Source organism: Epinephelus lanceolatus, chromosome 18 (genome assembly GCF_041903045.1).
Source record: "Epinephelus lanceolatus isolate andai-2023 chromosome 18, ASM4190304v1, whole genome shotgun sequence".
NCBI classification, from domain to species: domain Eukaryota; kingdom Metazoa; phylum Chordata; class Actinopteri; order Perciformes; family Serranidae; genus Epinephelus; species Epinephelus lanceolatus.
The window spans coordinates 39,326,464-39,351,662 of record NC_135751.1 but is presented as its reverse complement, the minus strand read 5'-3'; the positions used below and the strand labels follow the sequence as shown (position 1 = coordinate 39,351,662).

Here is a 25,199-nt window from a genome sequence, read left to right as displayed (position 1 = left end):
GAAACCTTCTCAAGCTGGCGTAGAGCGGTGATGTCATGATTATCTAAGCAAGTATACATTTTTGATGTCGTTGAGTCTGTAATCTCTGGCAAACTGTCTTTGTGATGTAATTTTGTACAGTATTGCATTGTGTTTGCACTTGATCTTTGTAGTGTCATTAAAATGGAAAAAAATAGAGAGCCTAAAGGATTTCCATGGAACCAAGTGAGAAAGAAAAAGAGCCAAAATGTTCTCTACAGAATTCTTTTAGGATTTTTAGAAATGTATGGGAATCCTACGGGATTCTATTGGAAACGATGTAAATCCTGTAGGACTTTTCTGACCAGTGTTCCAGAAGTAAAATTTCCTTACCAAAATAAATGATAACTAGTCCATACCCATTGAGTGCACAGTTGCCCATGTACAGTTTCACATGGTGTGTGTTTGGGATACAGGTCATAGGAAATTGCAGATTAAATAGTCAACTGAACCCATTAAGAAGAGCAATGTATTCAGAGTGTTTGTGAAGTTGACAGTACGATTGCTTTATTGAAAGTACAGTAGTACCATTGCCAATAGACGGATAGTTAGTGGGCTAAAACTGTACATTAGTAGTTGAGGTAGCACGATGAAAGGCAGATAAGTAAATAAATAAAAAAAAAAATCGCCAATTCCATGAATTACATAATAGAAATCGTTATGGCGGTTAGGCCTAGATAAGAAATGAGCTCTCTAGCGCCCCCATTTTGTTTGATGGGGTCAATAATGGAGGGGTCCCCTCAGATTATGTGTGGTCATATGCCTACAAAGTTGCGTGGTGATGGGTGAAACCCTTGAGATGTTATACACCTTTATGTGATGAGCCACGCCCTCCGCAATATTCATTGCCTTATAGAAGCTCAGTTTTAGGAAGTTTTCCAACTTTTGCCAAGAGGGAACTTTAGATATTGGTCCCTAGATTATGTTCACCCAGTTTCATGCAGATCGCTCAAACTTCCTAGGAAGAGATCCATTTGAAGTGTTTTTCAAAAAATTCAAAATGGTGGAAAATCTATATAAGCGGAAGTTATGGGTTCTTGAGGCAAATGTGTTCCTCATGAGGAGAGGCATCTCTGTGCAAAGTTTCATGTCTCTACGACATACGGGGCATGAGATATGCCCATTCAAAGTTTGACATTTCAATCAGTTGCTATAGCGCCCCCCTTTGACCAACTGATGTAATATTGCTTCATTGGCATCCTCCCATGACCCTCTACCACTGTGCCAAATTTCACATGGATTGACCAAGTCAGTGAGGAGAAAAACATGGAACACACACACACAGAGTTTTCATCATTATATAGTAAGATACATTTTTCTTTTTTGTGCATCACAGTATTCCTAAAGCAGGGGTGTCAAACCTATTTTAGTTTATGGGCCTTATTCAGCTGTAATTGATCCCAATGGGCCGGACCAGTGAAACCACTGTGGATAACCTCAAAATAAAGTGTGTAAAGAAGTATAAGTACATTTTAAAATCATCCAATAACAGATAATGAATAAAACATTTATCTGACAGGGAAATATGTTCATAAATCAAGACCAACAACATTTCCAATTTCTCTTTCTCTCCAATTTTTCTTAATAAATTGCAAGCTTTTAAGAGTCTGTAACGGAAACACTGCCACTGGACTAGAGGACTCTTTTAATGTTTTATCAGCTCTTAATCTTTTATTAGAATTAATCTAGTTCAATCTGTTCCTGCTTTGTATCACAGTTCTCAATCTGTTGGGGAAACATCTGTCTGTAACAAAAATCTCTCTACAGTCTGATAAAGACGATAACCGTGCGTCACCGTCAGCCAGATAAAAACAAGAGAAATAAATCAGTCTTTTCCATTTTATTAAGTTCCATATACATCAATATTTCTTCAGAAGTAATACAAAAAAAGAAAAAGAAATCATAATCAAAGTCAAAATCTGACATTTGTTGTTTTTTTTTGTTTTTTTACAAACAGGGCAGGAACCTTCAAATACACTGTTTAATCCTTCTGGGTCAGTCACTACTGCAGAGCAATCATTTACAATAGCTTATTACTGTACTTTCAGTAGGTTATAGAAGTTTAACCAAGCAGACTACTGATGTCCAGATATTTAGTACGACTGTCTCTCATGCCACTTCAGACTAAACAATGGGTGGAGATGGGAGAAGAAACGTTCCACTGTGAAATCTGAATTTAGACACAAAACTCTTGATACATGATGCTCAGTGAAACTCATCCGCCATATGTCAGTATTCAATTTCCATCATCGGACATGGTGACCACGAGGATGGCCTGAGGGAGTTTGAACAACAGAGAAAAAAAAAAAAAAATAAAAAGACTGAGATCAAAAAATAAACATGGAAATATGAGAGCTCCTTAAAGAGTCTTTTCTCCGAGGTAAACTTTCTTCTGAAATGCCTCAGTTGCTCCGGTTGCTCCTCAGTACAGTCCCACTGATGAAGACAGGTCCAAAAAGGTCCCTTAGAGCTGAAATGGGCAGAGGGCGGCTCTGCCTGAACAGTCCTGCCAAAGCAGCAGCAGCGGCGGCGGCGGCGGCGGCGGCTGCACCGACAGCCGGAGGGGCCGATCCCAAAACGCAAGATGAGGCAGAGTCTGTCACAGAGTTACAGTTCAGAAAAGCCATATTCTTGGCAAGTGCATTTTGTTTGAGCAATGTGCGATGCTTTCTAAGAGGCTGACGAACACTGTAGCTTGTTGTTATGAGACCTACAGGATGCGGAGAGAGATGAAGAGTTGAGAGCCCTTCGCATTATTGTTGTGACATCTGGACAAACAGACACAAGAGGATGCAAAGGGGTCGGCGGCACGGGGTCCTGCAGCCATGTTGGTGTAATGTACTGGGAATGCCTTTAACGTTACTGACGTCCACAACTACGCTCTGAGGTTACTGTGTGAGGCGAGGAACGGGACGAGCTCTGATCCCTCACCCTGTGTAGTACATTTTAGTCTCATAAAATAATACTATCTAAAATGATTGGTTTCATAATTATTTAAAACATTCAAACACACAGTTAGATATATCTTACAGCCACTGTACATGGTAAAAGTATGTGCAATCAAGACGACCACCGGAACAACCAGCTCAAACTCATAAAAGGGATGTGACATACAAAACTTCTCATAAATATCTTCTATATAATAAAATATGCAGCTTTATATATTTTCTTTATTATATCTGGTAAGATCAACAATCCAACTGAGATGTATGACAGAAAATAAATACAAGTTAGGAACTAAAATGCATTTAAAATCTCACTGAAAACATCCGAGCTGTCCAAAAAACAAAAAAGGCCAGATTAAGGTGAGAAGAAAGCACGTCCCTCGTGTCAACATGGCTGCCGTTCTGAGGCTCAACTGAATATTTTAATGGTGACCAAAAATGTTAAATCGGTGGCATTTACATGAAAGCACATTTGGTGTTTGTGTTAATGGTTTTTTTGTTTCTCTGAAAACACAAAGTTTCCATGACACTACTACTAGAGACCCCAGCATTCAGTCCAGACTCCATCTAGACTGGCCCACTTAAGAATCTGACAATCTGTAAGAAAGAAGAAAATGGGATGGCATAAATCAAAGGCATGCAGCAAAAGGTGAACAGACACAAATGCAAAGACGACACACGATACAGACGTAACACAGTGCTAAGAGAATACGCCGCGCCCAAAATGACCCTTTGTACAAGAATCACCATGTGTGAAGCCAAGGTCAGACCAAAGGCAAGTCGAAACAGGCGACTACCTGCAATGTCCTGTTCTGCATCGCTCTAAAAACCTGCCGCTTCACACCAAGTCACCACGATAAGATGGTGTATCATCTCTAGTCAACAACTCTCTGTACTTCTCTTCTGATTTGCAGCTTTTCAGGTTGATTTTGTGGCTGAAAATAATTTGTAGCTTCTTAAAATCTGAACAAGGATGGTGATAGTGAGACACTGGCTACAGCTGCATTTGTAGTGATGAAACGGCGACAAACAGAAACAAAACGAGTATCAGGTGTAGGGCTGGGGGATATGGCAAAAAATATTATCACGGTAATTTTCCCCGTATTGATCGATATCTATATTTATCACAATATATAATTTGATAATGCTGCGAGTTTGAAAAGTATCCTGATGATGTCTGACAACTGAAAAGACCAAATGATTTTCCAGCTTCCCAGCGTCTCGTCGTAAAGCTGGCAAAAATATTCCCTGCCTCATACCTGCAGTCTCGCACTTTCTCCACGGTGCTCATGGGCACCATGTCATTGGCTAGAAAGTACGACACTGTGTCTGTTATATCTCTGCTCCTTTCCCATCGCTTCTCATACGGGGTTACAGCAGCAAAAGAGGACTATTGATTGTGTTTCCCGTCCTGGTTGGCACCGAGAGACGGCATATTTTGCAGACCGTCGTCCGTGCATCATCATCGACTTTCAAGTAGCCAAACCTTCTCCATATTATTAACGCTGTGTCACCTTTTTAATCCACAATTTCATCTGTTTATGAGGATGACACGAGCTCTTGTTCAGCTTCACTTCCACTCATTTCCCCCTCTTTTCGTTATGTCCACACCACTTTCACTTCCTCCTCACCTCGGCTCAAACTTTACAGTGAAAAATGTTAACTCCTGCTGCAGGACACGCTGTTGGAGCTATCTAGGTTGATCCATATCCAGTTAAATGGACTTTAGTTTATCATCATCATCGACATACATTTTATTGCGATCCCATTTTCAGATTGTTTTATCGCCCAGCCCTAATCAGATGGACTGTATTCATAATCAATACGCCACAATAATACAAATAACCAGCGCCAATTAATCAGTCAATGAGAGTGTGTGTGTGTGGGCGGGGCATAAGCACATAGAGCGAGCAGCAGCAGCAACCCACCGTCCGACACCGACACACCGTCAGGGCTGAGTCGAGCTCAGACCGACCACTTCACACCGCTGTAACTTCTCTCTGCAACGTTCTAAAATGGTTTTGTCTCGTCGTTAATCTTTGGTCTGAACTGGACTTAACGTTGATTTCGTGAAGGAAGGATTTTTTTTTTTTAATGAATTCAAGTGAACTCATGATGAGTAACTGACATACAAATGATCACTTTGTGGGTTACGTATTCCTGAAGTTCCGTCAAGACATCAGATGTAATGTCTTAACGTTTGTCAGCTGTGTTGGTTTTAGTCCGGCCGAGCCACACTGACTGTTTGAAGCAAACTAAAGTCTACACAGCACCTTCTATTGCAACGTAACACTCACTACACATGTCAGTGGTACAGAGAAAAATAAAAAGTGAATGGCATAAATGCATAAACCAAGAACAGACTGACATCACAGCCAACGTGGGCGGAGTCAACGTTTCACAGCATGCAAACATGAGCATGGAGAAGGAGAGAGAAACGTGGGAACCTCAGAGTCGGCAGCGGCAGCGGCGGCAGGAGCGCCTGACCTTACCTGCTTGCTTTGAAACCTTTCAGCTTCTGTACAAAGAAGGCTTCGAGCACCTCGGCACACTGAAAGAAGGGAGTGTCGTTGGGGTTGTAGTAGCGACAGTTGTCAAAGATTTTGGTCACGTCGGCCACAAACTCTGTGAGCTTGTGGTAATGTCGCTTTTGCAAACGGGTTTCCATTGTGGAAAAGTCTGCGAGGGGACAGAAAAAGATGGGATTTAAAAAAGAAAAATACATTTCCTGCATAACAAACTATAATACACAGCATGGAAAGCTGTTTTTATCTGGATCACTGCATCAGCTTCAAGACGGTGTGTCACATTTTCTAGAGTTAAAGAAAACAACTGCTGTGATTTGCTCGCACTGAATTTGTTTTGATCGACAAGATCTTCTGAAAGTATTTATTTGGAGCCGTCAGTGTGCAGATCTCCTTTGTGCCCTGCTCTGAAGTATTTTTTGTCTTGCACCTGAGTAATTTTTCCAGGATGTGCTCAAACTTTAGTTCCCCTTACGACTGGTTCTTACCCATTGGCTCCTTGATTACACGATAATAATCTGGTGCGTCGTGGGGATCCACTGGTTCGAGGAAAGGCCACGCCATTTTGTGAGACTGTTGAAAAACAACAAATGATTACACAACTCATTTTTAAAATGGAGCACCACTAATACCAAAATCCAGAGGGACTGAGCGCAGATGTGAGAAACTGACGGCTGAATGCTGAATTTGGTTCTTTTCATACATTAACTGCTTCTTGTCTTTTAGTCCTCTTGTAAAAGCACTTTTTATTCCTGCTTAGTTTGTATTTAAAGATATTTGTATTACATAAGTAAAGACAGCCTGACAAAAACATGTTCCTTACCTGTAACGAGCGTAATATTCTTTTCAACCCCTCGTAGTCTTTGTCGGTGAGCGGCGTGAGGACTGTCATAGCATCTTCTGTTGACTGACACTGTGGGCAGACGTACACATCGATGTGATTGGCCTCACTCTGCAGGATGCCCACGCAGCGCCCGTGGTACCAGTTCTGGCAGCGGTCACAGCCTATGTAAAATCTGTGGGTGAACAATGGACACATCGTGGTTAAGTATCACCAATTAAAGACTCTGTATGTATAAAGCTGACGACAGTGATGTAACATATGAAGAGCCATACTGTGATTCGTCGTATGGCGTCCGACAGATGCAGTACAACTCCTCATTGCTTGCTCCCTCCTGACCACGTTTACAGTCATTACACACAAAGTCCTCCAACTTCTTGGCCTCTTTCTCTGTGATGCCGACACACGCCCCGTGGAACCAGTTGGAACACAAGTCGCACCCGATGTAAAACCTGAGAGGAGAAGATGGTTAAGTTCACTTAAAGGGAGAGTTCAGACTGTTTTGAGGTGAGGTTGCATGAGTTACGTACCCATAGTCTGTGTATTACCTACAGTGGATGTCAGTCAGCACAGCCCAAGTTTGGAGAAGCAGTCTGTAGTGTGACATGCCATGGACGGGGGCAGTAGCAGCAAACCTCAGTATCAGTTTAAGTGTACGCTATATTGAGAATTATTTACACCGCTTTGCCTTGCTGTTAGACAGCTCTTTCTGATGGCGAACTAAAGCCGTTATTCATTTCAGTTCCTCCATCGAATAGTTTCCTTCCTGTTAAACTATGTTTGCTGTAAAGCCAACGTCATAAATTCTCGCAGTGACATGACTAAAAAACATTCTTGACCCAGCCAATCTGAATTTAAGGCAATTTAATACTTTCCAAGACATCAGTCCATCCATCCATTTTCATCCGCTTATCCAGGGCCAGGTCACAGGGATAGCAGGCCAAGCAAAGCACCCCAGACCTCCCTCTCCCCAGCAACACTTTCCAGCTCCTCCTGGAGGACCCCAAGGTGTTCCCAGGCCAGATGAGATATGTAATCCCTCCAGAGTGTTCTGGGTCTGCCCCGGGGCCTCCTACCAGTGGGATGTGCCTGGAACACCTCTAACAGGAGGCGCCCAGGAGGATCCTGATCAGATGCCCGAACCACCTCAACCACCTTCCGACGCGAAGGAGCAGCGGCTCTACTCCGAGCTCCCTCCAGATGTCCGAGCTCCTCACCCTATCTCTACGGCTGAGCCCAGCCACCCCACAGAGGAAACTCATTTCGGCCGCTTGCATCTGCGATCTCATTCTTTCAGTCACTACCCAGAGCTCATGACCATAGGTGAGGGTTGGGACGTAGATGGACCAGTACATTGAAAAGCTTCGCCTTCTGGCTCAGCTCCCTCTTCACCTCAACGGTCCGGCACAGTGCCTGTATCACCGCAGAAGCCACAACAAATCACTGATCCATCTCACGCTCCCTTCTACCCTCACTAATGATTTGAACAAGACCCAGAGATACTTGAACTCCCCCATTTGAGGCAGTAACTCTCTCCCAACCCAGAGGGGGCAATCCACCGGTTTCCGGCAGAGAACCATGGCCTCTGATTTGGAGGTGTGGACTCATCCCGACTGCCCCAGTGCATGCTGGAGGTCACGGTATGATGAAGCGAACAGAACCACATCGTCTGCAAAAACACAGAGATGCAATTCTGAGGATCCCAAACCTTCATCCCCCTGGCTGCACCTTCAGATCCTGTCCATGAATATCACAAACAGGATCAGGGACAAGGGACCGAGGCCAACACCCACCAAGAGTGTGTTTGACTTTATGCCTTGTATGCAGGCGCAGCTCTCACTTCGGTCATACAGGCAAGGCATTTTTTAAAATCAAATGTGTACTTAAGACTTTTTAAGGACCCGTGGCAACCGTGGGCTTAGTTTGGATTCACTAAAGTTCCACAATAACACGAACAAACTAAGTGATCGAGGCAGAGGTAGACCAGCTGCTCCTGTGCTCTGTGAGGTAAAATTATTGTCAAAGGAGTCTGGCTTTGAAGAAAGCGCAGATAACAGCTTCAGTTCCTCGTTATAAACAGCTGTCTGATGGCGAGGTAAAGTGATAAAATATTCTAAATATAATGTACACTTAAACTGATGCTGATTTTGAGGCTAAAATACGTCTTGTTGCTGCCCCCGTCCACAGCAGAACCTATCTTAGCTTTAATGTTGGTACTCCTGCCTGCTTCTCCAAACTGGGGGTGTGTCAACTGCCATCTACTTTCAGTAATACACTAATATGGATAAATATTTCATACAACCCTGCTTCAAAATCTCAAAGTATCCCTTTAAATCGCCATGACGACATCACAACTGTCTCTTACTTCGACTCATCGTAGGCTGTTTTGCAGATACAGTACAGTTTGGTGTCCTTCTTGTGATCCTTTGAGGTAGAAGACAGCTTCTTCTTCTTCTTGTGTTTCAATGAGCTGGAATCTCCGTCCTTGTCTCTGTCCCTGTCTTTGTCCTTTTCTCTGTCCCGATGTCTGTCCCGTTCTCGGTCTCTCTCCCTCTCTCGATCCCCGTCTCTGTCTTTATCTCGGTCTCTGTATCGGTCCCGGTCCTTATCCCTGTCCCGCTTCTTGTCCTTGTCGTGATGGTGCCTGTCTCTGTCTCTGTTTCTGTCTTTGTCTCTCTCCTCTTCCCTCTTGCGTTTATGGGATGAGGACGATGAGGTCGGTGTGTGGCTGCTGTGAGAGGAATGTGTAGAGTGAGAGGGGTGGGAGGAGTGGGAAGAGGCTGCCTTGACTGTCGCTGCGTTAGCTTGGGCGATGGCCGCTCTCGCTTTCTCCTTTTCTTTCTGTAGCCTGGCGATGTCCCGCCTCAGCTCCTCCTGAGAAGGAGACAACGTAATGTTTACCATCTCTGCTCTGAATTTAACACCTGATAAAGACTGATTAATCTTATCTCTATACATAACCACATCAATGACGGCGGACTGTGTGCTGACCTGTACTTGCAGCTGCAGCTCCTTGTCCAGCAGCGCCCTCTTCTTCAAGATCTCGGCCTTCAGCTGCTCCTTGTGCTTGTACAGCAGTGCCGTCAGCTTGGTGGCGTTCTGTTTGGAGCGTTTCTGCTCCACCACCTCCTCCTTCTTTCTCTTCTTAGCTGCCTGCTTCTCGTCCTTCTCGATCTTGTCGAGGATGAACTTCATTACCTGGTTGCACACGATCATTCTGAAAACACAAGGACAGCAGAGTCATTGTTGTTCAGACGGTGGCAGAGTTATCAGGAAGAAACTCAGCAAACATTTTTATCATGATTAGACATGTCAACTATAAACTGAGAATAATTTTGACCAGTTATACATGTTGGTCTACGGGTTAATTAACCGGTTAGTTATCAGGACACATGGACAACCAAAGTGGAGGAAAATGCGGTCAATACCATGAAAACACTCCTGTAACCCACAGGAAGGAAATATCAACATGTCATAAAGATCCACCATTTTATGAGTATTAAGCCCAAACCTCTGGTTTTCCTCTCGCTCGGCTGCAGCCAGGGTCTTCCTCTGTTTCAGCTGTTCTGCTGTAGCGTTCTGCTTCATCACCGCCTGACAACAAACACTCTGTTAATATTTACAGTTTCAAAGAAATGAATCACTGTGGATTGTTCTCACTGAGACGCACCTGTTTCTGGATGCCGTCCCCGGGGCTGACCGCCTGCACATTCTGCTCTTTCTGTTCCCTTTTAGCCTCATGGTGTTTCTTCTTCTTTGGTTTTTGTTGCAGTTGCTGCTGCTGCTGTTGTTGCTGCTGCTGCTGCTGCTGTTGTTGCTGCTGCTGCTGCTGCATCCTCTGAAGCTGCTCCTGGACGCTCGCTGGCGCCTGTATGGTCACCATGTTCTGGATCTGGTGAGCCTGAATTTGCCCCCCTGTCTGCTGGATCTGGATGGGCAGCTGCAGTTTGATCTGCTGGGGGACTGTGCCGCCCTGCTGCTGTGCCTGCGCCTGGATCTGGGCTTGGATCTGGGCAGCAACGTGGGGTGGCAAAGCCGAGAGGAGCTGGACTGGCTGCTGGAGGCCTGGAACAGTGATGAGCTGATGCCTGATTGGAGACTGGACCTGAAGCTGAGGCTGCCCTTGAACTTGAGTTTGGTTCTGAGGCTGGAACTGGACTTGGAGCTTAGCTTGGACTTGGGGTTGGGCTTGAACCTGAAGCTGCTGCTGGACCTGGGTCTGCTGCGGTGACTGGACTGTGAACTGGGCCTGGGTTTGGACTTGAGTTTGACGTTGTGGTGACTGGATTTGGAACTGGGGCTGGGTTGAGACTTGAGTTTGGCGCGGTGGTGACTGGACTTGGAATTGGGGCTGGGTTTGGACTTGAGGTTGGACCTGGGGTTGCTGCAGGGCCTGAGGTTGCGGGTGGACCTGGCTCTGTTGCTGGAACTGCACCTGAACCTGGGGGTGGAGCTGGGTTTGGATCTGGGGCTGCAGCTGAGTTTGGGCCTGAGACTGAACCTGGGGCTGAGGTTGGACCTGAGGCTGTTGCTGAGCCTGAGGTTGAGTTTGAGCCTGTGTTTGAAAAGAAGCTTGTACCTGGGGGTGGTACTGAGGTTGGACCCTGGGTTGGAGCTGGGCCTGGACCTGGACCTGGGGCTGGGGCAGGGTTTGGTTTTGGGTTTGGGACTGAAACTGCACCTGAGGTTGATTTTGAGAAAGGGGCTGTATTTGGGTTTGGGGTGGCTGCTGTGTTTGTGGCTGAAACTGGACTCGGACCTGGGGGTGGTTCTGGGCTTGTGCTTGGGCCTGGATGTGTGGCATCTGTTGCACTTGTCCAAACGGCTGGACCTGGATCTGCGCACGGATCTGGGCTTGACGCTGGGGTTGAAGCTGAGTATGGGTGTGGGGCTGGAGCTGAGGTCTGACAGTAGTAACAACAGAAGAAACTGGTAATCCCATATGAACCTGCACTGGTGGGACTGGGATTTGAGAGACCTGCTGCATGGATGCGACGGTGGGGTGCTGAACTTGTCCTTGAGCTTGAGGAGGAAGAGATGCTTGAGGCAGAGGGGTCACAGGTGAATGTATGGAGACTGATGCAGAGGCGGGTACAGGGGCCAGAGCCGGTGTCTGAGCGGGAGCGGCGGCCTGCTGAGCCGGCTGAACTGGAGTCTGAGCTTGGGACGCTGCTGGAGTCCAAACCTGGGGCTGAGCTGCCTTCTGCTCCGTCAGAGCTACAACAGGACGGAGAGGCAAAGCATTACAAACCAAAGACAAATTACCTAAACTGGAACAGAGTCGCACAATGAAATATTTCCAGCTGACCACTTTCTTCATGTTTCAAGTCACGTCATCACTTTTCACATCTTGGTTGTTTTTTTTAGCTATACCTTTTAACAAGATGAGAAATTTTAGTCTTTGAATGTCTGGATTTTAAGTTATCAAAGAATAAGATGAGGAAACATTAGTGGCAGCCTGGCTCACAGACCTCCCCTGACTCTCCCGTGTCAAATGAAGAGCGTCAGTGAGACACAGCGCTGTCTTCATGCCACAAAATAGAGCCACCAGTGTGTGAATGGGTGAATGTGACTGGTTGTGTAAACAGTGCTTTGAGTGGTCGGATGACTAGAAAGATGCTATATAAGTGCAGGTCCATTTACCATTAACAGACAGAATAAACAGAGGAGCAGCTCTGTGTCTCTCTGAGTGAGAGTGGGAGAAGAGAGAAGAAAACTGGTACGCATTATGTAACGCAACGTGACCCTGTATTTTGTTAACGGTGTTGTATGAAGTAATATTTTGCTTAAAAACATATCGATATATCGTACACAGTTGTTATAACGCCCAGCCCTGGGAGACATCTACAGATAATCTGGCTCCTGAGGCCTTTATTAAAAAGCAGGGTTTGGGGTTAACAGGACAAATCACCATGGTAATTTATGCTGGACAGCTAATCTGCTTTGGAGCAGGTTAACTTCAGAGGATTGGATCAGATCCGGTCAACATAATGACCACTGACCAATCAGATCACTGGAAAAAAAATCCTGACAGGGACAGAAGTCCAGAGTGACAGTATTTAATTTTGTAGGTCACCAGAATCATTTAATTGTTCCAGGCTTTCTATGTCCACTCTGCTTTCAAAGGAGGACTTCTAAAACAGTGGTTCGCAACTGGTGGGTCACGGTCCAAAAGTGGGTCATGGGTCCATTCTGAATGGATCGCAAGTGACTCACAAACGTGTCAAGTTTATAAAGAAACAACCATTATTTTTTAGTATAGTGAATTTCCGGCACAGACCTTTTATTTTGAAGTGCCGTTTCCTGCTGTAGAGTGAGTGACAGAAAGCTACTTGACAGAGACAGGAAACTAGCTCAATGACTGACAGTGTGACAGATTTTACACCCTTTCACACCGTTACACACTTTTATAGCAGAAACTCTTAAAACCTGTCCCCTGGCTAGTGTTTCAAGCCAGCTGGACATTGAATGCACGTGCACACAACAGTACGAGAATGGTGTTACTGTGTGGCTGTGGGTTCATTACCTGGCACTGAAGGTGTTGTAGAGGTGGCTGTGACTGGTGTGACAACAGCGCTGGCCACAGCAGCGTGACGGGGAACGGGAGCCGTGGCTTGGATTTGGGTGAGGGCTTTGGCTGGGGACGGGACAGCAATCTGGGTAGACACAACAGCTATGACGGGAGCAGAGACGGGAGCGAGAGCAGGTGTTGGAACTTGGACAGGTGAGGGAAGAGAGGCAGAAGCTGGCATCTGGGCCGAGTTAGTAGCGGCCGCTGTGGCGGCGACTTGAGCAGCAGCTTTGACGGAGACGGGGGCTACAGCAGGGGCGGGGCTGAAGGGATGCGTCTGGACTGGGACTTGAGGTGTAACGTTTCCTGGGACAGGGAGTGACACTGCAGTTTGGGTTTGTGTAGTGAATGAGCCTGAGGTAAGGGTTGAGACTTGGGTTTGCACCATGGCTGGGGCTGTGTTCTGTGCAGGGGCCGAGGCGAAGACTTGTGTCTGAGACATAGCTGGGCCTGCGTTTTGTGCTGGGGAAGGCACAGATCTCGCCACTTGGGGTTGAGCAGGGACAGAGGTGGGTGTGGAGGATAAAACCTGGGTGGAGGGCTGGGCTGCGACGTGAGGTAGCGCAGGCACAGGAGTGGATATTTGAGATTGTGCAGGGACTGATAATGGGGTCGCGGCTGCAACTTGGGTTTGCACCGGAGCTGTGGGGGCCAAACTTGGCATCTGTGTTGGGGCAGGTACAGGGGCTGTCATCTGGGTTTGGGCGAGGGATGAGGGTGTTGTCTGGACTTGTGCAGGGCCTCTGGCGTGAGCTGGAATTGACATTTGGGTTTGAGCTGTCTGAGCTGGCACTGCAGTTGGAGCTGATGAGGATGGGAGCATGGGAGTGAAGAGGAAGCGTTGGACCTGGCCGTTGGGCATGGCTGCCTGCATCAGCTGCTGCCCAGGACTGGGGATGACTGTTACACCCTGTGGGATGATTTGCAGCTGTCCCTGGGTCTGGCCCTGACCCTGGATCACCACCGTCAGACCTGGGTTTCCACCCTGCAGAGATGTAGACAAAAGGAATCTTGTCTTCAGTGATATAACTCAGGCTTTATAAAGCAACATTCAAACTTTACAAGTACTTCAAGATGAGATGAAAAGAGAGGAAACATGCCCTCACCTGAGCACCCTGTGTCAGCTGCATGAGCTGTGCCATAGTGAGTTTAACTTGACCCTGCTGTGGTCTGTTGGGCTGGGGTGAAGCTACAGGTGCCGCTCCAGGTGCTGTGGTGGCTGCGTGAGGCGGCGGCGCAGGAACTGCTGCTCTCTGAGCTGCGGTTGTCTGCACAGGTGTGGAACCAGGACCCGTCTGCATCACAGTCTGCTGAGGCTGGCCTGGAGGGGACGAGGACGGAGTGAGTTTTTTTTTTTTTTTTAAATAAGGACACGAGCCACAAAGGCTGAAGACATTAATTTGATGAATAGAAATGATCAGTGTGACAGAGCACCTTGTTGAGCCATCATTGGACTTCTGACCACTGCTGCTGCGCCCACAGAGGTAGCCGGGGTCGATGACTGGCTCATTGTGGTGACTTGCTGGATTTGGCCTCCTGCTGTGACGGCCTGGAACACAAAGACAAAGGTAAAATCATCAGTCATCGTGCTTGATATTTGCCTTTGCTTCAAGTAAAAACTTTAAAGGACAGGAAGGACACAAGACCTGCTGCTGGGTGGATGAGGAGGTGCTGGCTCTGAGGTTGATGTTGCCAGTTGTAGGATGTAGTGTGCTGTATGTCCTCAGGTTCGCAGGGGGCCCAGAGGGGAAGATGCCCAGGACTTTCTGCTGGACCACGCCTGTTGATGAGCACGATTAGATTAGGGAAGAGGCAAATACGCATTGGATGCATGCAAAAGTACAAGGATGTACAGAGGCGGCGTGGCATGCACTGTGTGTGTGGCGGGGGGGCGGGGAGATCTCTAACATCTGAAAAGCTTTCGTTTATGGGATAACAATAGTTTATACACAACTCAGATTAAAAAAAAAGCTCAGACAAAAAAATGCAATCTGACTTTCGGCCGTAAAAATATATAAATAAAAAACACAGGTGTGGAATCATCCATGCTCAGTGCCGACAGATTCTGCCTGTCACATGACACTCCTCCATCCATTTTGGCAAGTGTTGGCACAAACCAGCGGAAATGGATGACACTCGTGCTCCCTACCTCCTTGAGTGGTGGGCATGTTGAGCGTGACAATCTTGCTGTTAGCGGGGAGCGGGAGTTTTGCGGCGAGGACCTGGCCAGCCACAGTCACTGGGCTGCCAGCGATCTGGAAGGTTTGCTCTGAGGTGGTGATGCCAGTGGAGGCTGCAAGACACACCATGGCACCTGCAGTCACGCACACCCACAAGGGCTGCCACGATAGCCAGTCTACAGCTGTGGTGTCCACCACAAGGTTTGAGTCAACAAAGGGGCTGACAGTTTGGGAATTTGGGATTATTGCTTGGTCATGGGTTTAAATTCTGATGATAGACAGCCTGTCTTGTGTCCCTTAAAGATTTAAAGGACTCAAATTGAAAATCCACAGGCTTTAAAGTGGACACCACGAGCCACAAAGTCATTTTGGCACATTTACCAACGTGGAAAACTGACACACACAAAAAACAACAGCTGTGGAAAGTCATGCCAATGATTGACTTCTTACAAAGACATGGTGGTCAAACAACGATTCAAAAATAAGGAAAAATTAAAAAATAAAAATGAAAAAATGCTCAAAAAGTATTTGTTTGTCTACCTGCCACTAACAGAACATGATGGATGAGAACACGCACAACTCCACACCACTCCACACAGGATTTCAGAGATGATTCAAACTCTCCTCGTCGTCTTACCTGAGCTGTTGTTGGTCTGACCCTGTTTGACCCAGGACGCAAAAGACTGGTGGAAGTTTTTGTCCTGCTGGAAAGAGACTGGAGAGCCCAGTTTGGAGGCCAGAACCATCTTAGTTCCAGATGTGACCTGACCCGTCCTCTGGCCTGCGGACACTGGGGTGCTGGGGGTGCTGGGAGTGCTGGCCGAGGTGGCGGCGGTGGTTGCTGTAGGAGTGGTGGCAGGTGTCCCCGGTCTCTGCTGCTCAAGGCGTTTCTGTAACAAAAATGTTTGAATTTTAGGCATACAGAGAGTGTGTTTTCCCTGTTGAGTGCACTTTTGGTATTCTCAGATGTCTGACAACAGTTTTGACAATCTGATTAGTTGGATCACACTGACCCAATGTTGCTAACGTCAAGACACACAAAACTCCAGTAGAAGTGTCAGAAAGGCTCACTGTGACTACCAGGTCACATTGCCAAAAATATATGAAGGTGTCCATGACATAACAAAATTCCTCAGGTGTACGACATAAATGCAAAGTGTTGCGACCGTTTTTTTTCTGTCAAAAAACAACATTACTGTTGAGAGACATTATATTATACTTCTGCGTTGACTAACTGTACCCTACACCATAGCCTGACGTGCACCTCCCTAGAAATGTAACTATACGTCACAGTGACGCAGACCTCCTGTCTGTTCCTGTAAGCTGAAACCATTTCCCTCAGTGGAAACAAAACTTTTTTTTTCCACAGATAAGAAACAATAAATTGTGAAGACAATAAAGCCTCCACTAAAATAGCATTTTAAGTCCTGTGTGTGATTTATCCTGGCTTCATATGAGCAGAGGAACAGTTCGCTAGCCACTAGGCTAACTTGCACAATGTAAAATGCCATAGGCTTGTGCTAATAACGTTAGCATGTTGTATTTGTGGGGAAAATGTGTCCAGATAAAGACAAGTGTTTGTCTGTGAATGCTGCGAGTTATAGAGAAGCTGATTTGTGTACTTGTGTTTGAAATCGTCTCTATTAAGCCATGTTTAATGTGTGTTTAATGTGTGTTTTGGATCAACTAAACTTTACAGCACTTCACAGAAACCTCTACTGCCCACTAGTGTTTAGGAGGTGTAACTGCAGAGTGACACAGACACACCACCACATAGACACACCGCACAAGTATAAATCTGACTTTAGCCTGAAAAATTGTGTGTGTGTGTGTGTGTGTGTGTGTGTGTGTGTGTGCAGTGTTCCCACCTGCTGTGCAGCCAGTCTGGCCTGTTTCAGCTGATTCTCCAAATGGGCCTTGACATCCTCCGCTGTCTTCAGAGTACTGCTGGTCTTGGAGGGATCAATACCCTGTGACTTTTCCCTCTCCACTCTGTAATACAAGATTAAACAGGTGACTCAGTGCTCTGTCTGAATAAATCACTCAGTGTTCACTGATACAATACTGATGTGGGCCACAGGTTACAGAAGGCTGGCTGTGCGTTTCTCACCTTTCTGCAAAGGCCCTGATCTCCCACAGCTCCAGGTCCTCCTCAGGCACCCAGGTCTCCACAGCGATAGGTCCAGTCAGCTTGGCTGGTTCATGCTTCTTGGGCCTCAAGGCGCTTGAGCGCAGGCCTTTCCTCTGTGGAGTGGGAGTTTCTACTCATGGGTAGAGAAAAACAAACTTTAGATTTATTATAAAAAGTTGCCTAAACTCCACCAATCAATCTTGATCATTCTTCAAATTCTAAATCCTCAATTGTTTCTGATGTTTAGCTCTTACCTTTCGGGGTGTCTCTGTTTCCAAGGGGACAGATGATCTTCCTGATGCAGTATTCTGAGCGGATGCCGTAAGGTCCCACGTCTCTTCGTTTTATGATCTCTGTTGTGGTGATGTCTGTGTCCGTGGTTTCTGCAGCAAGAATAAAACATAAGCACAATTATTTAAATGTAGTCATTTGTCATATTACTACAAGCACTCATCTATGTACTGGGAGGAAGACATAAAGGTTTTTGGTGGCAGAAACAGAAGCAATAACATAAGAAGCTGCATGTTTTAACTAAAATAGAAACCAATGTCACACCCCAATCAGACAGAGTGAAGCGTTTTGCTCACTGCTTTTGCGTTGCACACAAAAATGATCTTCACAGGAAGGGAAAGATTAGCACAGATGAAGATGTCAGCGTTCAGCACTTTCTCACCTTTCCGTGTTGTCCCCACAGCAGCTGAGGGCTTAACAGCCATGTCGTCCCACCTCAGGCAGGCCCACAGGAGCCTCAGCATCAGGCTGACCCCAGCCAGTGACTTCACGGTCTGGAGACGGTACCTGAATGGGACACAGTCATAAAAAATAAACCATGAGCTACTAATTCTCAAGTGACATTTAAGAAGCATAACTAAAAACTGTAGTTATAAACTTGACAGAGGAAACACAACTAAACTTTAAGCTTCTGAAATAATCAATGACCTTATGCTGCTGTTTCCTGTGCGTAAATGTGCACAGCATCTCTCTTAATCAGGGTTGTCATGAGAACCGATACTTCAGTACCACACAGGGAGAACATGCAAACTCTAATTTAAATGTGTTACCAACCTCCACGTGATCCCAAAAGTGGGCCGAGGTGAAGGGTAGGGCCATATATCCAGTGCAGGCTTGGCATTGTAGTTGAAGATGGGCACCTCTCTGATGCCCGCTCTCCTCGCCATTCTCTTCAGGTCATCGTTCGGCAGGATAAAGATGCTCTTCTTGCTGCTCTTTGTGACAAACTTGCGGTAGGACGGTAGGGCTGTCCCCGAGCGTGCCTTCTTGGATTTGGAGAACCTGAGGAGGCTGACTCTGTCTTTGGTGGAATACTCTTTGCTGATCGTCATGGAGCTGGTGGAGGTGCTCGTCTTGGTGTCGGTGACTGGAAGTTTAGTCTTCTGAGGGGCCCTGGAGCTGGGCTGGGGGGTGGTAGTGGTGGTGGTAACAGAGGAGACTGCGCTACTTGCTGCTTGAGATGTCACATCAGACTTACTAATGTTGCTGGACAGGTCAGTTGTCAGGGCATTCTGGGACTCGGTGGTGGCGGGATTAACGTTTATGGAGGTCTTCAAACATTCGCTACCACTGTTATTATTGGTATTATTACTATTCAGACAAGAAGGGTTTGAGGATGGAAGCTTAGCAGGTACTGTCCCCTCACTGTCCATGGCTACATCCACATTCTTACTGAGAGCATCTGCTTTCTCTGCCACATGGTTCTCTAATTTCGGGACTTTAATGGGAGGTGGGTGACATATGTCAGACACATCATTTTGCGAGAGGTTTCCATTCATCAGAGACTTGACAGGCTCTTTCTGAGGCTCTTTAATGTCACCTTGGTCTCGACCAGCTGGGTCTGAGTCGATGTTTGAGTCTGCAGGGGCGGTATCCCCATTCTTCCCATTCACCTGCACCGCACTGGTCTTGCTTTGGTCTACCTCCATGCTCTGCTCACTGCCTTGCTCTATTTCCTCATACCCACGTTTCTTAGGGTTCTCTCCCACTCGAGCCACCTCTGGGTTCTGTGTTTTTTCTTTGCTTTCTATTGCATCTGATATACAATTGTTTATACTGTTGAGCTCTGCGGTGGCGAGGGGTCCTCCGTTCACTTCTTTGTGAGCTACAGAGTCCCCACAGTTCCCCTGCACAGCGTTCACCTCCGTCTGCTTGCTGTGGTTGGGTGCTGAGGTTTCTGATTTGATGTCTTTGATCTTCGTCTCCTCCTGCTCAAAGTCGAGCTTTTTAACAACTTGGTCTTTCATTTGAAGGCTCTCCTCCTTCTCTTCTTTAACACACTGGGTCACAACAGGCTGCGGTTTGACTGATGCGGATCCTTCAGTCTTAACCCCAGGTGTAGACTTCGTGGCGACCATTTTGGACAGCAGGGATGCCTGTCTCATCCGCTCCAGCCTCTGCTTCTCCTCCAAGGTGAACTGTTTTACCCGGCGCTCTAGAAGCCCGTCCAGCTTGGAGGGCTTTACCTTCTTCTTGTAAGCCGTCCGCAGCTGGAAGCCCTCACTGACATTAACAACATCATAGTAGGGCTTGGATGCGGTGCTCTCCTCCTTTGTAGGTTGTTCAACTTTCTGGATTGGTTCTTCCCTCAGAGGCTGCCCAGAAGGTGAGGAAGGGTCTTTGCTGTCAGCTTTATCTATAACAAAGAGTCACAGAGGTCAGAGGATGATGGGAACATATATCCGTCCACAAATAGAATCAAGGAGAGAAAATTTAATTTCAAACATTTACCTTTCTCGTCACCGGGAGCAGCAGTTTCTGGGCAGGGGTCAACCTCCATTTTTTCTTCTTCTTTCTTTTTTTCAATATCCTTTCCATGCTCCTCTTCCTCTGTGGGTTTTTCTTCTTTTTCTTTGGTGGTCTGAGGTTTGTTGTCCCCCTCTGATGAGGTGCCCTCTGATGATGCACTGATGGATTGTTCATTTGCTTCTTCCGATGTGTTTTCAGTAGTCAGCTTCTCAGTTTCCATCAATTTTTTCTGCTTATTAGTGCAAGCTGCTGCATTTTCCTTCCTCATTTTAGCTATAAAGACAGTGAAAAAAAAGTATGATATGAGCCAAAGTGTCAGCAGCAGCAGCAAGAGAATTTATTGAGGAAACATTGCCAGTTTAGCCCTTACCCTCCAGCTCCTTGCGGTAGTTTACATTTGTGTTTCCTGGAAGCCTTGGGACAAACCGCGGTACATGAGTCTTACTGACCCAGCTCCAGCCGCCATACCCTGTAACTCTGTACTCCTCCCCCTTCTGCTTCCACACCTTGATGAGGAAACAAAATAATGAAGCTTTCAGATGAATATCCATAATGATTTCAGACATTTATACACAACAACAGCATCAACTGTAGAGCAGCCTTAAATATTAGAGCTCTTTAACAGTATGAAGACCAAAATCCCACACCATGCGTCAACACCATACCAATATACCACTACTTCAATCTTTCAATGCACAAGGTCAGTGACTGCCAACCCTTGAGTACTTGAACCCCAGGGGGTACTTGTGCAGTTGTCAGGGCGAACATGGAAAGATTGTGGATTAGCTAAACTCATTGAAAAATATACATATGTGATTTGAACACTATGAGTTGTATTGAGAGTGTGTGAAAATTATTTTTTAACAGTTTGGCCTAAACAGGAAGCAAGAATAAATGCTTGAAAAAAATGCTAAAAAATAGTGCAACAGTAAAAGCACGGGATAAACAGCTAGCCAAAAAATAGTTAGCCAAAAGTAATGAAGAAATGGTTGAAAAAGTTAAAAATAATGGAAATAAAGTTCACTAAAAGTATTGCATAAATGGCATAAATATTTATCTATCTTTATTTTATTTATCTAAAAGTAATGGATACATGGTTGCTAATGTTAGTGAAAAGTAATGGATAAATGGTTGCTAATGTTAGCTAAATGTAATGGAAAAATGGTTACTTAAGTTAGCTAAAATTAGTGGATAAGACGTTGCTAAAATTCACTATAAGTAATGCATAAATAGTTGCTAAAGTTAACTAAAATAACTGAATAAACGGTTGCTTAGGATCACTAAAATATCTGAATAAATGGTTGATAAAGTCAGCTAAAAGTTATGGATAAACAGTTACTGACGTTAGCTAAAAGTAATGAATAAACTGCTGCTGACGTTAGCTACAAGTAGGGCTGCAACGATTAGTCGACTAATAGATGACTAATCGACTATTAAAATAATCTGTGACTATTTTAGTAGTCGACTAATCGGTTTGAGTCATTTTTCATAGAAAAGTACTATAAAAGTACCCCAAAATACTCTTACTGCAGCTTCTTACGTTCAAATATTGTCAGCTTTACACACTCTCCCATGACAGTCAACTAAAACCCTTGGGCATGAGTACGAAACAAGACATTAGATGACATAGTTTTTGGGTTTGGGAGAGACAGATACACATTTTTCGATAAAATGATTAGTTGACTAATCGAAGAAATAATCGACAGATTAGTCGACAATGAAAATAATCGTTAGTTGCAGCCCTAGCTACAAGTAATGAATAAATGGCTGAAATAGTTAACTAAAAGTAATGGATAAACAGTTGAAAGAGCTAAAAGTAATGGATAACGGTTGCTAATGTTAGCTAAAAGTAATGGAAAATTGGTTAAAATAGCTAAAAGTAATGGATGTATGGCTAAGAGATATAATGTTAGGTTAAAGTAATGGATAAATAGCTTAAATAGTAGAAATAGCTAAAATAAGTGATATGTGGTCACATGGACAGTTTAACTGCATGAAAAGAATACTCTAACAACATACACTTTCAATTAATTAATCAATTAACTGATGAATGGGTAGCATTCCTTGGGCTAATCTGATTCGAGCTGTGGGGACTCCTAAGACAAAAAAACTTTTGGACGCACTGTTTTTGATCAGTATGTATGATGTGAAACCTTCTCTCAGGCCACTGTTGTTTTACCTGGTGCTTGATGGGGATGGTGTACTTCACCCAGGTGGCTTGTTGCAGTGTCTCCTCATCCTCCAGCTTTTTCTCTCGCTTTTTCACCTTCTCTTTATCCTCCCGCTCCATGGACGTCATACGATGTAGCCTGGAGCAACAGAGTACAATAGGCTATGAAGTCTTATTGAGTCTGCTTCTTGTTTGCTCAACAGAAGTGTACTCTGAATGAATTGAAGCGATCTCAAGTGTAGTGACGCAGATCCTGAGTCCTTTGGAAAGCAGTGTGTGTGCAAGTAGTGTGTGCAGCCAACATTTGTTTGATTGCCATACAGTTCATACAGTTAATTTTGTTTTTCCTTTACCTTGTGTGTCCAAGAGAATCTTTCCACACTGGCAGCATAACCACTGGTTTGATGGCACACTCCAGTATGGCCAAGGCCAAAGCAAATTCCCTGGCCTTACTGCACATCTGCACTGCTTTGTTCCAGTTGGTCCTGGAATAAAAAAGAGACAAACTCTATCAAACAACAGATAACACAGCACAACTGCATGTTTCTTCCATAAAGCTTCATCATATTTGAAACTCCCACACCAGGTAAAAGTGGATCATTATATTTTGCACATGTGAAACATCAATGTATTTCCCTGAGGCCTTCACATTAAGTTCGATCTGAGGTTTACCTGTGCGACGCCCAGTTAGGATGCATAAATGGTCCAGGGACATTGGTCTCCAACTGGATGATGGTGAGACGCAGGGTGGAGACAGTCAGGCTCCGTGAACCGTAGATAGAGCCGTTCCATTTGAACTCTGCCGCGGTGGTCAAACTGAACTTGTGGGAGAGGTGGCGCCTCTTGTCGTGGTCCTCTCGGTGCTGGTGCTTGTTAAGGGCCAGAACGTTGGTGCTGTACTGGTTGTGGTAGACCCTGTATTTACCCTCCTGACCCAGTTTGAACAAGTTGTTCAGATTGACTGCTAGGTCCCTTTTGAAGAAGCTGAGACGTGAAGATTCGCCATCAGAGCGTACAGGTGATGACTGGAACATAAGAAGGAACGTGACATTCAACTCAAGTATGAGTTTAAAAATGTAAGTTGCTTTATTCAGGATGCACTCAGCTTGTGGCTCCAATACTAGATTAATATTCCTATCATGAATGTTAGTTTATATCCATGTCTGTGAAAATATGGATGAGATATTGCCTTCATGAGAATAAGAGGGACACAAGGTCACAGCAACCTTGCCCTTTGACCACGAAATTCTACGCAGTTCATTGCTTTCAAGGAGTTGTTTGTACCAAAGTTTTCCAAAATTCCCTGAGAGAGGTTCTTGAGATATCACATTCACGAGAATGACCTGGAGGTGAGTCACAATGTCCTTGACCTTTGACCAACAAAACTGAATCAGTTCATCCTTGATTTGAAGTGGAAATTTGTGCCAAATTTGAAGAAACTTCCCTTAAGGTGTTCTTGAGATATCACATTCAAGAGAATGCCATGAACGGGGTCACAGTGACCTTGACCTATGGCCATCGAATTCTAATCAGTTTATTCTTGATTCAATGTGGACATTTGTGCCAAATTTTAATAAATTCCCTCAAGGAATTCTTGAGATATCATTCTCATGGGAATGAGATAGATGCAGGGTTACAGCGACCTTGACCTATAACAACCAAAATCAAATTAGTTCATCACTGACTCCAAGTGAATGTTTGTGCCAAATTTTAAAAAATTCCATGAAGGGTGTTTTTGAAATATCTTGGTCACAAAAATGAGACAGACAAGGTAACAGTGACCCAAAATCTAATCAGTTCATTGTTGAGTTCAATTGAACGTACGTGACAAATTTGAAGAAATTGTTTTTGAGATAACACGTTCACGGGAATACAACGAATGGACAACACACACATAATGCCGCCGGTCACATCTATAGCTGGCGCACAGGCATTAAAACCACACAGTGCCTTACCTCTTTGCTGCCTCTGGGTGTTTGGTTGTTTGATTCCCGTCCTACTGCTCTTCCTCTGTCACCTTTGACCCTGTCGTTGTACTCTTCTGTCATTCAGAAAGCAGATAACATCATCAGTGCAATAACAAACTCACAATTTGACACGAACGAACTGATTCCAAACTCAGGGTAGATCAACTTTTCCAACACTCGTGTTTACCTGTCCCATCTTGACTGGTGAAAGAGGACTGGGAGGACCGATCGGCCAGGTCCGGCTGCTCTGGTTTCCTGAGGACTGAAGCCTGGCTGCTGCCGCTGCTCGCCTCTGGCTGAGAGGACTGCTGCTGTGGCTGATCTCGGGAATCATCAGGGTGCTTTTCTTCACTGCTAGACTCTGCTTTTACATCCTCATCTAAAAAATAAAGATATGTTTGGAGAGACTGAGTACAGGGGTAACAGGAAGGTTTAGGGATGCAAGGAGTGACAGTGAATACAAGCAACGTGCTTTAAGCAAAGATGGCAGCTGTGTAAACAAAATTACACCGGCACAACCTTGAAAATTGGGATATTCTCAGTACAGCTTGTTCAGACCTTATTCAGTGTAACACCAGGTCGCAAGACTTGACATTTGCATAACAAAACAATCTTCAGTGGACCATTAAGTGCTTCATCAGTCCAGTGAGACCTATAAAACCAAACAGTCTTGGACTGGAAAGGCTACACAGCTCCAAAAACCAATCCAATACACCAGCTCTGCCTTTGAGTTGTTAGGGGAGGGAGTCCTGCATATATATAAGCTCTTTGTTGAGGAGGTGGCAGGTGGGGCTTCCAGGCAGAGAGCCTTTTGTCTGAGCAACAGGAACCCACCCAAATGCCCATAAATTGGAATGAGAATAAGGAGCCGGTTGGGACAGACATGGTGTGCTAGCTGCCATCTACCACGGTGCCAGAAAAGTGCTTTTCAAGAACATGAGTGCAGAGGATGACAAATCACACAAGACGAGAAATGCAATGCAAAGCACCAAAAATAAAAAAGAACATCTAGCGTTCATGCTCAGAGTAGGTCAAGACAAGACGAATGGCAGTAAATGACCTGCAACAGCTCAAGGTCTCACGGGAGCAAT

General features: G+C 45.3%; 1 protein-coding gene across 4 annotated transcripts in view; it reads right to left on the bottom strand.

The window, feature by feature from the left end:
* Positions 1 to 1,843: 1,843 nt before the first annotated feature.
* Positions 1,844 to 25,199, bottom strand: part of bptf (bromodomain PHD finger transcription factor) — a 39,454-nt gene continuing 16,098 nt past the window's right edge. For 2 of the 4 annotated variants that reach the window (XM_033644481.2, XM_033644484.2), the window contains 27 exons: positions 24,296 to 24,487; positions 24,097 to 24,182; positions 22,814 to 23,166; positions 22,495 to 22,626; positions 22,151 to 22,280; positions 20,342 to 20,477; positions 19,954 to 20,244; positions 18,277 to 19,858; positions 17,885 to 18,009; positions 17,466 to 17,594; positions 17,191 to 17,341; positions 16,949 to 17,072; positions 15,718 to 15,970; positions 15,050 to 15,193; positions 14,547 to 14,680; positions 14,335 to 14,449; positions 14,007 to 14,221; positions 12,856 to 13,885; positions 10,000 to 11,546; positions 9,841 to 9,923; positions 9,321 to 9,546; positions 8,695 to 9,203; positions 6,605 to 6,781; positions 6,312 to 6,504; positions 5,977 to 6,061; positions 5,456 to 5,642; positions 1,844 to 2,728 (listed from right to left, as the gene is read on the bottom strand). In XM_033644481.2, the coding sequence (XP_033500372.2) occupies positions 2,689 to 2,728; positions 5,456 to 5,642; positions 5,977 to 6,061; positions 6,312 to 6,504; positions 6,605 to 6,781; positions 8,695 to 9,203; positions 9,321 to 9,546; positions 9,841 to 9,923; positions 10,000 to 11,546; positions 12,856 to 13,885; positions 14,007 to 14,221; positions 14,335 to 14,449; positions 14,547 to 14,680; positions 15,050 to 15,193; positions 15,718 to 15,970; positions 16,949 to 17,072; positions 17,191 to 17,341; positions 17,466 to 17,594; positions 17,885 to 18,009; positions 18,277 to 19,858; positions 19,954 to 20,244; positions 20,342 to 20,477; positions 22,151 to 22,280; positions 22,495 to 22,626; positions 22,814 to 23,166; positions 24,097 to 24,182; positions 24,296 to 24,487 (8,369 nt within the window). In that variant the 3' untranslated portion in view covers positions 1,844 to 2,688. Of the gene's footprint in view, positions 2,729 to 3,394; positions 3,561 to 5,455; positions 5,643 to 5,976; positions 6,062 to 6,311; positions 6,505 to 6,604; positions 6,782 to 8,694; positions 9,204 to 9,320; positions 9,547 to 9,840; positions 9,924 to 9,999; positions 11,547 to 12,855; positions 13,886 to 14,006; positions 14,222 to 14,334; positions 14,450 to 14,546; positions 14,681 to 15,049; positions 15,194 to 15,717; positions 15,971 to 16,948; positions 17,073 to 17,190; positions 17,342 to 17,465; positions 17,595 to 17,884; positions 18,010 to 18,276; positions 19,859 to 19,953; positions 20,245 to 20,341; positions 20,478 to 22,150; positions 22,281 to 22,494; positions 22,627 to 22,813; positions 23,167 to 24,096; positions 24,183 to 24,295; positions 24,488 to 25,199 lie in introns of those variants that run through there. The other 2 variants (XM_033644482.2, XM_033644483.2) reach the window with 2 other exon arrangements.